This window comes from Panthera onca, chromosome C2 (genome assembly GCF_046562875.1).
Source record: "Panthera onca isolate mPanOnc1 chromosome C2, mPanOnc1 haplotype 2, whole genome shotgun sequence".
Lineage (NCBI taxonomy): Eukaryota > Metazoa > Chordata > Mammalia > Carnivora > Felidae > Panthera > Panthera onca.
In genome coordinates, this window is record NC_138347.1 from 5483107 (window position 1) to 5497523 (window position 14417).

The window sequence follows — 14417 nt, forward strand, 5'->3', positions numbered from 1 at the left end:
ACACTCAGGTCTCACTGGGAAAATAATGTCTGCTTTCATCTCCAAAAAAGCCTGTCACTTGAATAAAAAAAAAAAAAAAAAAGGCGGGGCAGAGGAGCATAGCGAGCATTCTCATGGATTTATTTGTCGCGTGTCAGTTTCCATTCAGGACAAGAAGCTTCACTTTATTTTTTCTCTTCTGAGAGATGACAGTATGAATGTAGCAAAAGAGAGCAGAAGTGTAGTTATAAATACATATCTAGTAGCTGCCTTAAAATGGACTCTAACTAGTATCCTTGGCTATAACCTCCTATTATTCCCATTGAAGTAGCTTTAGGTTAATGTCAATTATAAAAACTCACAATACTGTGAGCTGAGAATGACCATTGATATAAACGCAGAATCTGGGAGTATTTTCTAGGAGACCAAAGATACTGGGAGTTTTAAAAGAAACTGGAAGTCTGAAGAAACTGAAATCTGACAATTAGAGATTCAAGATCAAACCAGAGTAACTGGAGAACGGAATAATAAAAAAGAATAAGAACAGGTTCTACTTCAGAAAACGATAGAATAGCATGTATCAGATTAACCTGGAAGTAGATAAAAATTATGAACTTGGGGAAAAGCAAAACTGTACGTGGACACTGGAGAAACACGCAAGAGCGGGTGGAAAGGATTTGACCCATGAAAGAAGAGGAAAGGGTTAGGTGATATGTGCACTGATACCACTTTTCCCCTGAGGACAGTCCCTAGGCTTTGTGAGGTAAGAGGGGAAACCTCGAATACTAGAAGAAAAGCAGAAAGCCATAGTTCTATGGGATTGACATACAGAGGGACAAAAGTCTGCAACGTCAAATCACCTGCAGTTGAGGAAGATAAGTTGAAATTCCAGTAAGGAGGGAATTCCTTACATTCCGAACAGTGGGGAGTCCTAAAATCTAAAGATAAACTTCCCTGAAAAACTTACTTGACACCCGGACTGGAAAATGTGGAAGATAATCCCAGTAAAAATTAAAAAGAAAAATAACTAGACATACAAAAAAGAGAAAGTAGGTAGTAGAAATAGACCTTGAGAGAACCCAGATGAATGTTAGACAAAGACTTAAAAACTTCTATTTAAAATATGGTCAATACGTTAGGGTCACCTGGGTGGCTCAGTCGGTTAAGCGTCCAACTCTTGATTTCAGCTCAGGCCACGATCTCACTGTTCCTGGGACTGAGTCCTGTGTTCAGCTCTGTGCTAACAGCATGGAGCCTGCTTGGGATTCTGTCTTTCCCTCTGCCCCTCTCCCCCACTCCCCCACTCATCTGTCTCCTCTCTCTCTCTCAAAATAAGTAAACATCTTAAATAAACAAACAAATAAATAAAATATGTTCAATAAGGAAAATACGGGCGTAATGAATAATTATCTGGGAAAGACCAGAAGAGAAAATGAAAACTATAAAAAGGAACCAGTAGAAATATAAAAATTCAGTGTATTGGCTTTAATGGAAGATTGGAGAAGGAAGAAAGGATCAGTGAATTTGAAGATAAATTAGAATACATTATCCTGTTTGAAGCACAGAGAAAGAAATCTGCAAAGGAAGTGAGCAGCGTCTCAATGACATGGGACATTCATTAGATGGTCTGATCTCCATATAATTAGAAGTCCGGAAAAACAGAAGATTGAGACTGGGGCAGAAAAAAATATTTGAAGAAATAATGGTGACAGTTTTCCCAATTTTGGTATTAAAGTTACAGAGCCAAAAATCAGTAAATCTCAAGTATAAATATAATCACATGCAGACACATTATATATAAAGAGTCCTGTTGCTGAAAACCAAAGATAAATAAAAAAATCTTATAAATCTGAGAGAGGAGAACTCTTTTCTTTTTTTAATTTTTTTAAACATCTATTCATTTTTGAGAGAGAGAGACAGAGCATGAACAGGGGAGGGGCAGAGAGAGAGAGGGAGACACAGAATTTGAAGCAGGCTCCAGGCTCTGAGCTGTCTGCACAGAACCCGACGTGGGGCTTGAACTCACAGACTGAGAGATCATGACCTGAGCTGAAGTCGGACGCTCAACTGACTGAGCCACCCAGGCGCCCCTGAGAGAGGAGAAATCTTAAGTAAAGGGAGATATCAGTACAAATGATGGATGACTTCTCATCAGATATTTTGGAGGACAGAAGACAGTGGAACAACATCTTTGAAATGTTGACAAGGATAAAAAAAAAAAAAATCCCTGTTGACCTAGGTTCCTATATCTGTGAAGAATAGTCTTTAAAAAACAGGGAAAGTAGATATTTTCAATAAACCAAGGCTGGAAGAATGTGATAGCAGAAGTTTTGACACATGAAGTCACTGAAGGCAAAAAGGAAATGACCTAAAATGGAAATTCAGATCTATAGGCATAAAGCCCATTAGAAAAGGCAGGAAATATGTTAGTAAGCATTCAGAATTTTTTTTCTCTTTTAATGTCTTTAAATAATAATTGACAAATTATAAAATTATAACACTGTTTTATAGAGTTTAGGTATAAATAGATGTAATAACACAAAGCACAGAATATAAATGAAATTATTTGTGCTAGGGTTTTTACATTTCACATGAAGTAACGTAATTTTCACTTTTAGTCCATGAAATCAAAATTATATAGATGCACACACACATATATTAGACATATGAATATTTATGTGTATATATCTCTACATAAATATGTGTGTGTATATATACATATGTAGTGTGTGTGTATATACATGTATATATACACACACAAATATGTATATCTGTATCTATATCAATATAAAACTGAGTTCAAATTTATCCCATAAACGTACGATTGGCAAAACATAAAATCAAAATTTATGTATGTATAAGGCATCATATTAATAGAATATAGGAGAAAAACCAATTGATGACTTCAGTATATTCAGAAAACACCATTTGACAGGATTCAACATCCATTCAGAATAAAAAATTCTCAGGAAACTAGAAATGTAAGGAACTTCTTTGACCTAATGGCATTTATGAATTTATTTACTTAAATGATTTATTTATTCATACTTAATGGCTGAGGACTAAATATTTTTCCTTTAACATTGGGACTGAGGATGTTCACAAATACCTCTTCTATTCAACACTGTTCCAGAAGTCCTAGGTAGGCATGAATAATAAGTAAAATGCATAAAATTTGGAAAGGAAAAGTCTCAACTGTCTTTAATCACAGACCTTGTTGTTTACATAGAAAATTCCAAGTAATCTATAAAACAATTCCCAGATAAGTTTAGAAACTCAAGATACAAAAACACAATTTTTTTTGTGTTTATATAGTAGAAACCAACAATTGGAAAATAATATTTTAAAATTTCCATTTATATTAGGATAACACAAAAGATACTTGGGAATAAAATTAACAACAGATGTGAAAGATTTCAACATGTGAAACTATACAACTATACATTGCTAATATAGAATCGTGATGACCTAAAAAACTGGAAAGTATACCATATTTGAGGACTAAAAAGCTAAATATTTTTAAGGTAGCAGTCCTCTGTAAGATAATCAAGTAATCCTAATAAAAATCCCAACAGCGTAGAAAAGTGAAAGTCTGGGGACACCTAGGTGGCTCAGTTGGTTAAGTGTACAACTCTTTATATCGGCTCAAGGCATGATCTGGCAGTCGTGAGCTCGAGCCCCATGTTGAGCTCTGCACTGAGCATGAAGCCTGCTTGGGATTCTCTCTCTCCCTCTCTGTCTGCCCCCCCCCCTCTGTCTCTTGCTTTCTTCCTCTCTCAAAATAAATAAATAAGCATTTGAAAAATAAAGAAAAATGGAAGTCCTATAGTCTAAGTTGATTTAAAACACATGCATGAGAAAGTTAAAGGACTGAGAATTGTGCAATCTTTAAAAAAGAATAAAGTCGGAGGACTCATACTAGCTACATTAAACGATACAGATACATAACTCAACAGAACATACTAGATGGTCTAGAATATGCCCACACACATATATGATAAATTAATTTGCAAGAGAGTCCACAATATTCCAAAGGTAAAGGAAAGTCTTTTTGACAAACAGTACTACACAATGAATGTAATAACAACAACAACAAAAAATGAATATCAATCCCTATCTCACACCTTATACCTTACACAGATTTAATTTGCTCTAAAATATAGACTGGGATATAAAATCCCAAACTATGAAGTCTCTAAAAGGAAACATAGAAGAATTATTCATCGTCTGAATGGTAGGCAAAGCTTTCTTAGGATAAAGAAAGCAGTAAAAGTCAAATACACCATTAAGAAAATAAAAGGCAACTACAAACTGAAAGAAAACATTTTACATATGCAAAAACACACATCTCTTATATATATGTGTGTGTGTATATATATATATATATATATATATATATATATATATATGTATAATGTCTGGCACACATTTTATGTAACTAATATATCTGACAAGTATATTTGACCATTATAAGATACGTGATAGATATTTGTTTTCAACATACATAAAGAACTCCTACAAATCAATAAAACGTAGTCTAACATAACAACGGACAAAAGATTTGAGTAGATATTTCACAAAAGGAGATGCACAAATGGCCACTAAGCACATAAAGACAACATTATTTCCATGATACCCTTGCCAAAAATGCACAACCTGCATCTAATCATGACAAAACAGAAAAAACAAAACAGAAAAAAGTGTGACCAACTGGCTATGGAGTAATTCTTCAAAATGTTAAAGCCAAAAAATGCAGAAGAGACCAAAGAATGATCCAGATTGAAGGATGCATGCTAAGGAAGCATGACAGATAAATGGGATGTGTGCTACTGGTTGGGCTGGGAGAGAGAGCTGGGAGGGACATTGTTGGTCAGCAGACGGACTTTCCATAGGACTGCGTGTTCGGTGATGGAACACTTCCAAAGTTTCACTTCTTAATTTCGCTGCCTGTCCTATGGTAATAGTAGAATGTTTGCAGGGTAGAGAACCCACACTCTAGGAGTATATGGATTTGAAGTTCAAGAAGAGGCAAACAAAGTCACATTGAAAGAAATCAGGACAGTGATTCCCTCTGGTGAGAGGGGATTGGTCGAAAGGAACCCTGGGCAAGTTGTGGGGTCCTGAAATGCTCTATGTTGCAGTCATTTGGGTGGTTACACAGTGTACATATTTAACAAAATATTCTGCTTGTACGCTTAAGATCTGTATGTGTCACTGTATGTAAACTATATCTACAAAAAAAGGTGTAACTGAAGAAAACAGTCACAACACAGATTTTTAAAAAAGACACGTTTTCAGTGCATAGTGTAAAAATCAGTGCAAAGAAATATACAGCTCTGCACATCCAAAAAAAAAAAAGTTGAATTGTAAGATTAAATAAAATAACATTCCTCAGCATCGACAGCCGATTACGTACAAAGACTAACAATCATGGTGACGTCTCACTTCTCCGTAAATAAAGGCAGAGCGTGCTGAAGCAGAGTGTGTGGTGTTCTAAGGGTAAAAACCCAGGTTCTTTACTTTAATATTATGAAGCCCTTTTTTTCATCTTTGATACTAAAGCAAGATGCTTGCAATTCAAGAACACTGCAATACTCCACTGTGGTTGCACGTGGGGAAAAAACATACTCAAGGGCCTTCTCCAGTCACCCAGGAGTTGGAATGAAATTGACATCCAGGAATTTGCAAGAGGAAAGACGGTAGAGGGCTCAGCAAAGCACCCCCATCAGGAGAACCCTACATGGCTGGTCCCTCTGGCCACAGAAATAGGCTTCCAGGTTTCCAGGGAGGAGGAATGGGTGGGGCGGGGAGGGGGGAGGGCGGAAAGAGAAACTCTTCAGGGGTACTTGTAAGTGTTAACAGTTATCTTTCTGTGATGGAATTGTGAGCTAGCTTCAGGTGTGTTTCCTCCATTTGTTTGCTTTCCAATTTGTCCGCAGTGAATGTGTGTGTGTGTGTGTGTGTGTGTGTGTGTAAATATATATATATATATATATATATATATATATATATATATATATATACACATATATGTTAATATGTATGCATATATATGCATGCATTTATGATTGCTACCATACAGTATGAGGGAAATGGTTCATATATATGATGGAAAGACAATGGAGTATGAAAATTTTGTCTTTGTTGAAAATACTGGAAATTCCTGTGGAAAACTCCCTAAGACCTAGATCTTACTTTGCCTGGGACAGTCTGAGGCTGTGCCTGCCTCCCTGGCATAATTACTTCTGGTATCTGTTTTGTTCTCAAAACTGTCCCATGATGGATGATAAATTTGTACAGCCACCAACTTAAGACACTTACAGAGATATTTATTACACACTGGAAGACTCAAAGTTTATTTGGCTTTGATCCCACTCTCAGAGTTTCCATGACATTTACATGGACTTCCCACTTATCATTAAAACTATAAAGGATGATCAGTCTTTACTCCTCTGAACAAGTCCCTGGGGCATAAGCCCTAATTATCTCAGAAGTGGAAGGCTAAAGTGACCAGGGGTGGGTTTCCTCTGTGTTTATAACATGTAATAGGGACCTAACAGTTCTAGATTGTAGACTTCTTGGGAGCTGACGTTGTGTAACTTGAGCATCTGCGTTTCATGATTGTTCTTCTTAGGACAATCAGGAAATATATAGAAGTAATTTATTAAAGGTTGCTAACACTGTTGGCCTATTTTGAAAATGAAATCTTGCTCTGCTTGGAATTTAGCTCTAGCCATAAAACCAGACTTGCCTGTAGTGTTCAATAACCAGCATGTCTGTCTCCTAACCATTACACAAATGTACTTGGAGGTCGTTTAATTATTTGTATGTGCCACTTCCTTCCATCCTTTGTCTTCCTGCAGACGGAACTCCCAAAATTATTTCTGCCTTTAGTGAAAAAGTGGTGAGTCCAGCAGAACCAGTCTCCCTCATGTGCAACGTCAAGGGAACTCCGTTGCCCACCATCACGTGGACCCTGGACGACGACCCGATCCTCAAGGGTGGCAGTCACCGCATCAGCCAGATGATCACATCGGAGGGAAACGTGGTCAGCTACCTGAACATCTCCAGCTCTCAGGTCCGGGATGGGGGAGTCTACCGCTGCACTGCCAACAATTCGGCGGGAGTCGTCCTGTACCAGGCTCGAATAAACGTAAGAGGTGCTTGTCAAATCAGCTCCTCAAAAAAAACAAAAAACAAAAAAAAAAAACAACAACAAAAAACCCAAAAAACAAAAAAAACCACATCTAACTCACTGTAGTGGAGAAGAAGGTTTCTGCATGCCCTGAGCTGAGTCTCGGAATGCCGAAAACAGATTCACCGTTGCTTCCCATTTCCTACCCTCTCATTTCAGCTCCAGAATGGCCCAGATTGGGTTCATGTGGGAAGTGGCATTTTGTTCTTTTCAGTCAGCTTGTTCTCTTTGTTACTCTTCGATTTGTCCACTTGATCTTTTCTTTCCCGGTTTATGCTCTGCACGCTCTTTTCCTTCCTCCTCCTCTTCTGTTCTTCCACATTCATGGTAAAGCTCCATGTACCTGGTATTTTAACTTACATTCATAGTGCACCATGGCATAACCTCCGTCTTGATAAACCTACGTCATGGAGAGAGTTTGAAAATTGAATTGCTCCCGGTGTTTTCACAAAAAACAGCATGATTGTTCAGGGCAGACTAATTACTTTTTGTTGAAGAAATTGCCTCTTCTCTTGTAATTCAAGACATTTTCATAGAAGTAGTTGATACTTAGAGTATTTAACACTCCTTCGATCCATTTGAAAGTAATGAAATGAAAAGGAAAAAGGACTGCTCAGTAGAAGAATCCAAATGCAGAGAAGATCGTGTAATAGAAAAGTTGAAAAAGATATTTTTCACATGGAAATAATCTACATTGTTTTTCTTTTACTCAAGGAAAAGTGTACCCGTTTCCACACATGAGATGTACCCTTAAATTATTTTCAAGAGTTCCTTTGTGTCTCTCTAGGGCCTGCAAGCATTCGGCCAATGAAAAATATCACAGCCATCGCAGGACGGGACACGTACATCCACTGCCGTGTGATTGGCTATCCGTATTACTCCATCAAATGGTACAAGAACTCTAATCTGCTTCCTTTCAACCACCGCCAAGTGGCGTTTGAGAACAACGGCACTCTAAAACTCTCAGATGTGCAAAAGGAAGTAGATGAGGGAGAGTACACGTGCAACGTGCTGGTTCAACCGCAGCTCTCCACCAGCCAGAGTGTCCACGTGACGGTCAAAGGTAAGGCTGTTCTCCCTGTCCCCACACGTCTTGCCCTTACTCAGCTCTTTCACCAGAGGGACGATGAAGAGCAGGAGGGATCTTAGAAGCTGCATGTTTACGGTAGGACAGTTACAAAAACAGGAAGGATAGAGTACCTCACATGTTCTGATCTCTTGACTCCTCGATGCATCCACTCCTGCATCAAGAGCTGTGGTTGATACGATTTTCTTTTCATGTGGAATTTTTGGTTTGGTTTTCCAGAGAACATGTGTTGTCAGTATTACCACAAGAAGAGAGAGAGAGAGAGAGAGAGAGAGAGAGAGAGAGGGATCATTGGCTTCGTTACCTAGTTGTCCGACAGATCATTTTAAAACACATATAGATCTTCCTCCACTTACGATGGGGTTACGGCCCAATAAACTCATTGTAAGTTGAAAATGTAGTAAGCCAAAAATGTATTCAATATATCTCACTACCAAACCTCGTAGCTTAGCCTAGCCTACCTGAAACATGCTCAGAACAGTAACATTCGTCTGCAGTTGGGCAAAAATCATGCAATGCAAATCTGACTTTATAATAAAATGTTGGCTATATCCTGTAATGTATTGAATACGGTACAGAAAGGGAAGAACAGAAAGGTTGTGTGGGTGAAGTATGGTTGTCCGTTTGGGTTGTTTACCCCTGTGACTGCTGGCTGACTGGGAGTCATCTAGCATCAACGTGAGGGTATCTACTGCATAGCACCAGCTCTGGGTGGTGGGGGGGGAAGTAGGTTCAAAATTCAAAGTACAGTTTCTACTGGATGCACTCGTCTTCTACACCATCGTGAAGTGGAAAAATCATAAGTTGAACCATCCTAAGTTGAGAACCATCTGAATCTTTGTTTTCCTAAAAAATCCTGAAAGCACGTTCTTGCGGAATCCTACCAGAAGAGGTTTTCTGTAACAGATCAAGACTTCAGACTTCTCATGTTGAATAGATGATCAGGTCAAAACAACAACATAGGAATTATATGATTAAAGAGCTCCACAGAAAAATTCCTTGATTTTTAAATGATTCTTTACATCTCAGTTCACCAGGATGAACTTTGGGGGATGAACAAAGTTTTCCATGGCCTTCCCCAACCTTTTTCCCCTATAAACCTTGTTAGTTTACCTTTCCAGGACACCTATAAATACACATACACACACACACACACACACACACACACACACACACACACACACATGCACACACACACATGCACACACACACATGCACACACACACACAGATGTGCATGCACACATATAATCTGTGTAATATATCATATATGTTATATAATATGTAGCATATATGAGGTATAATTTCACATTAATAATTTCAGTCTTTTAAAAATAGCCACATATCTTAAGACTTTTCTCAGATCATTAGAATTTCTTGGTAAACCAGACTGTGATAGCTGCATAAAACTTCATTTTGTAGTTGAATTTATTTCTTCAACTGCCATTCCTGAAACATCTGCTTGATGCTGGGCTCTACTCCAGGCATTGAGGGAAACAGTGATGAAGAAGGTAGACAAGTTTCTTCCCCTGTCGAACTCTCCTTCCAATCACGAGAGACAAACAGTAAACAAACAAAACAAGCAAATAAACCAGAAAGTATAATACAATGTAGAGAATTAAAACATGTCAGTATCTTAAATATTAGCTGCATTGGAGAATTAGAAGCTAGATCAATGAATGTTTGGTGCTTTGCTGTCTTAAAATTCATTTTCTATCTGAATGAATGTCTTACCCACACATTGTTTTGTAACATAGTAAGTTGATCATTTGGAAATTATTGGTTTGCTGAGTTAGGTAGATCTTTGAAACATTGACACAATTTATAATAATGTCAGAATATCACCATGGTTTCATCAGAAAAGTTTTTCAGTATTGGGAAGCTGTCGAGTTCATAGTGACAGATACAAGTCTTACAAAAGTCTATTCTTTTGCTTGAGAGTTTCAATTTCATTGTTTGCAGCAAATACAGTCAGTTGTGATCATAGGAGTGACAGGCTTATTTCTTTTTTTTTCTAGGAAAATGTCTGCTAGTTACCCAAGGCTGAATAGCTATAGCTTTTAGGCAGCCATTTTCTGTGGAAACAATGGAATTCCATGAAAAGAGTGGCTAGTTGAGCTTGTAACTCAGACAAGTGCACAAGTACTTTGCTTCAAGACAACCTTCCTGCTCAGCAGACAGATCAAGTGCTTTGTGCATTTTCCCCATTTTGTTACACAGAGCATAGAACTCTGGAAATGTCATGGGCTTATTATTTTTATGGCTCCATAAAGTATCCTTAGAAACTGCTTTTGACAAAAATTGGGACTGTGTGGTGGTAAACAACACAATGACAGCTAGTACATTTTGGTGTCAGTGCCATGATTTGTGCGAAGGCCCCAGCAGTCTTACCCACCGTTACTTTTGTGTATCTATGCAAATGTCACCCCATTGAGAAAGGTGAATAATATCTTAGTGTTACAGTGAAAATGATTATCTTTTTGCCATCTCCCTAAAATGTTCTCAGGGATCCCCAGAGGTCTTCAGATTACATTTGGAAAATATCTTGGTGCTAAATATTTCTTTCTTTCTTTTCTTTCTTTCTTTCTTTCTTTCTTTCTTTCTTTCTTTCTAAATTAGCTGCCACCAGAATATAAGCTTCTTTTTTAATTTATTTATTTAAATTCAAGTTAGTTAACATATAGTGTAGTGTTGGTTTCAGGAGTGGTACCCAGTGTTTATCACTTACACATAACACCCAGTGCATCAGCAGTCAAAAATAATGAAATATTGCTATTTGCAACAATGTGGATAGAACTAGGGTGTATTAGGCCGAGGGAAATAGGTCAGGCCGGAAAAGACAAATATCATATTATTTCATTCATATTTGGAATTTAGGAAACACAACACATGATCATAGGGAAGGAAGGAAAGGAAAAATAAGATAGAGAACCTAGAGAAGGAAGCAAACCATAAGAGACTCTTAAATAAATATTTCATTTATTTCTAATATTTAACCATTTTGAATGATGTGTCAAATGCCCTTCTCTATGCATTGGCCTTTATCTACTTGTAAGATGATTTATTTCAGGAAAAATTGCCAGTGTGACCGTTAGATAAATGGATACAGATATTTTAATGTCAGGTTTTTAGGAGACATAAATTCAAACAAAGACCATTTGAATTATTCACTTATATTCTTAAAATGTTCTCGACCAGCAGAAATCAATGTATTAATCTTTATCCTTTTAATTTTATGTGACAGAAACTGACTCAAACTGGCTTATACCCAAAAGGAGAATTTATTGGCTCTTAATAACCAAAGTATCGATCATTTTAGAAAACAAATCAGATAGTTTTGGTTTCAAGAATTTCTTCTCTTCTAAGGATATATTATGTAGAATAATCATTTTCAGGTTCTTGGCAAGGATTGTCAAATGAAAGAAGGAACATATTATTTTGTGCAATATTTCGTTATAGTTGCCTGGTGAGAAATAGCTGTCCGTGGGTGGGGAAGTTGAAGGGATTTGGGATCTGCACTGCTACAGGGAGGTTGGGGAAGGCTTCTCTGAGAAACTGACATCTGATCAAGGACACGGAGGTGGGCAAGATAGCCAAACATATACCCGGGGCAAAGAGCATTCTAGGCAGAGGGAACACAAATAGTCAGGGGTGGGCCTGGCAACCTAGAGAACTAGTAGAGAGGCAATATGGCAGGAACAAAGTGGACACGGGGTAGAGGTATGGTCAGAATTAGCAGGGTCCTCTCATGGAGGACCAGGGCTGGGCTCGGAGGGTTTGAGTTTTTCCTTTGAGTGAGATGGAGGGGTGATCAGAGATGTCAGATTAAACAGAGATGTCACCTGGCCTGGGTTGTAAAAGGGTATGCCTGACTCCTATTGCTGAGAAAAGGCTGAAGCCCAGAAGGGACAGAGAGGGGGTGAGGAGAAGACAGATTCTGGATATATTTTGAAGGTCTCCTCCATGAGATTCCCTGATGGACCGGATGTAGGTGTAAGAGGATAAAATCTGGGCCTGAGCGATGGCAAGACTAGTGCTTCTGTCAGTTGAGCCAAGAGAAGATGCAGTGAAGCAACTTAAGGGAAGAAATCAGGAGTCTACTTTTGGATGTACTGAGCTTGAAACATTAAGTGGATCCACTAAATAGACAGTTGGATAGATAAGAGTGGAATTTAGGACAGCGGAATCTTAAGCAGATTTGGAGACATCGGTGAATAAATAATGCGTAAGACACAGGCCTACATGTGACCATCAGGAGACTGTGTACCTCACTGCAGCTTTTCACTCATATAGACAGATTTATCAATCCCTTAGACTCACAGTAAAACCTGTGCACCAGATATCTGAAGCTAAAGTCTGATGGAAATTCGTACAAGAACTGTTTGAAATTTAAATCTGTATCTTTAAATTTCCTCGATGAGGACAGATCAGTGTATCAACCATGATCCTATCGATTGCAAAGCGCAGGAGGTCAAATCAGACTGGTTTGATAGCAACTACTACAGTGTATGGGGGAGGTAGGGGTGGAGGTCAAGGTTGTATTGAACTAAACTTTGGGAGGGGCAGAGAGAACGTAGGCCTTGGGGGAGGCCTGGTCTAGACCTTTAATTACCATCTGAAGCTTCTGATTCTTTGGTGTTTCCCTCTACACATCGGCTTCGTTCCCTCTCAGCAGCCCTTCCATTCGGCAAGAAAACTGGCCCTGAGCGTCCCTGGGCTCACATGCCCTTTCCCCAGTGGTTCCACATAGGAAACTTGTAGGGAGGGATTCTGGCTCCCTCCCGGGAACAGGCCACCACCCATTCCTGGACCAGTCACTGTGAGCAGACCTATGGGGTGCCTGGACAGGCTGCCCACTTACCCCCATACCTCCACACCAGGGAGAAGGTTGCACTTATCTAAAGAAAGAGGGACATGAAAGCAACAGACATTGCAAGCTGTCTCAAGATAGTGAATTAAAACACGAACGGAGCTGATCATGACTTCTGAATGTGTATTCACTTTACTTAGTAAAATGTGCTCGGTAAACAAAGACCCCCAAGCAGGTCAACACCTCAGAAAATAAGTTCTGTCCAATAGCTAAGAATTCTCCCTAAAGGAAACCAGCCCCAGGGCCAGAAGAATGATGTTAGGCAGCAAACGCCAAGTAAAGACCATTGATAGAAAGCATGGGGGAAGGGGCCAGGCGGAAGGAAGACGTCAGGTGCCGCAGGAAGTCAGACGGACAAGGGGACGAAGAGAGCAGAAAACCCTCTAGATGCGGGATGACGTTGAAACCAAGCAGGTCTTGATGAAACCTACAATAGACGAATGGACAAAGCAGGAGACGTCCCCGGCAGTCTCTGATGGTAGCCTTCTGGACGGCAGGTTACACCTCCATGGAGCCCACCATATGAGACTATCACACACTAACAAACATTTGAGGGGAAAAACCTTAACAGTGGGTTTGCCAAGAAGCCTGGACTACTGAACTTGCTCAAAGAGGTGTTGAGTTGGTGTTCATTGGATGTATATAGCTTTTCACGCAGATGTCTTGGCAGAGGAGAGAGTATAGACTTTTGGTTAGTCGTTGCTTCAAAGCATGTTTTAAGAGGAGCATCTTGTGAACTAAATACAGTTGTCGGCTATCAGTACTCTAGCACATCCCCTTTACTTTTATTTAATTTCATCTCTTCTGTGTTGACAGATCAAACTGTAGACACCAAAGGAGGAAATTGCAGGCTGGGCGTACCAGGATAAGCCGGCGTATGTCTGTGTGGGACTTCCCAGATGAAAAATAATACATTCTGGGTTTCTGTGTATCACCTGACATCCCCTTTCATTTTTTTATTCATTGGTCACAGTTACCTGCATTGCACTGCAGCAAAAATATTTAGAGTAATTCAGTTTAACACACTGCTTGCATTTCTTGCTTCAGATGACTCCTAACTTTCAATATATAGTAGTAATTATACACCATGAGCAATTTTAGCCTTTCCTCAGATGTTATTAGAAAGGTTGTAACCGAACTGACTTCTGAACATTTACATTTGGATTTTAAAATGTTTTGAAATGAAATATGTAAATTAAGTCACACTCCAGTGGCTGGGATTGTGGTCTATCAATGCTTTTAAAAAATTAATAACCTTTACTGATTTCAATTAAGATAAAGGTTATG

At 38.8% G+C, this 14417-nt stretch overlaps 1 protein-coding gene across 2 annotated transcripts in view; it reads left to right on the top strand.

The window, feature by feature from the left end:
- The window catches only part of DSCAM (DS cell adhesion molecule), a 762026-nt gene that overhangs the window by 467499 nt on the left and 280110 nt on the right, over window positions 1-14417 (top strand). For both annotated transcript variants that reach the window (XM_078452754.2, XM_078452755.2), the window contains exons 7-8: window positions 6843-7139; window positions 7962-8237. In XM_078452754.2, the coding sequence (XP_078308880.2) occupies window positions 6843-7139; window positions 7962-8237 (573 nt within the window). The remainder of the gene's footprint in view (window positions 1-6842; window positions 7140-7961; window positions 8238-14417) is intronic.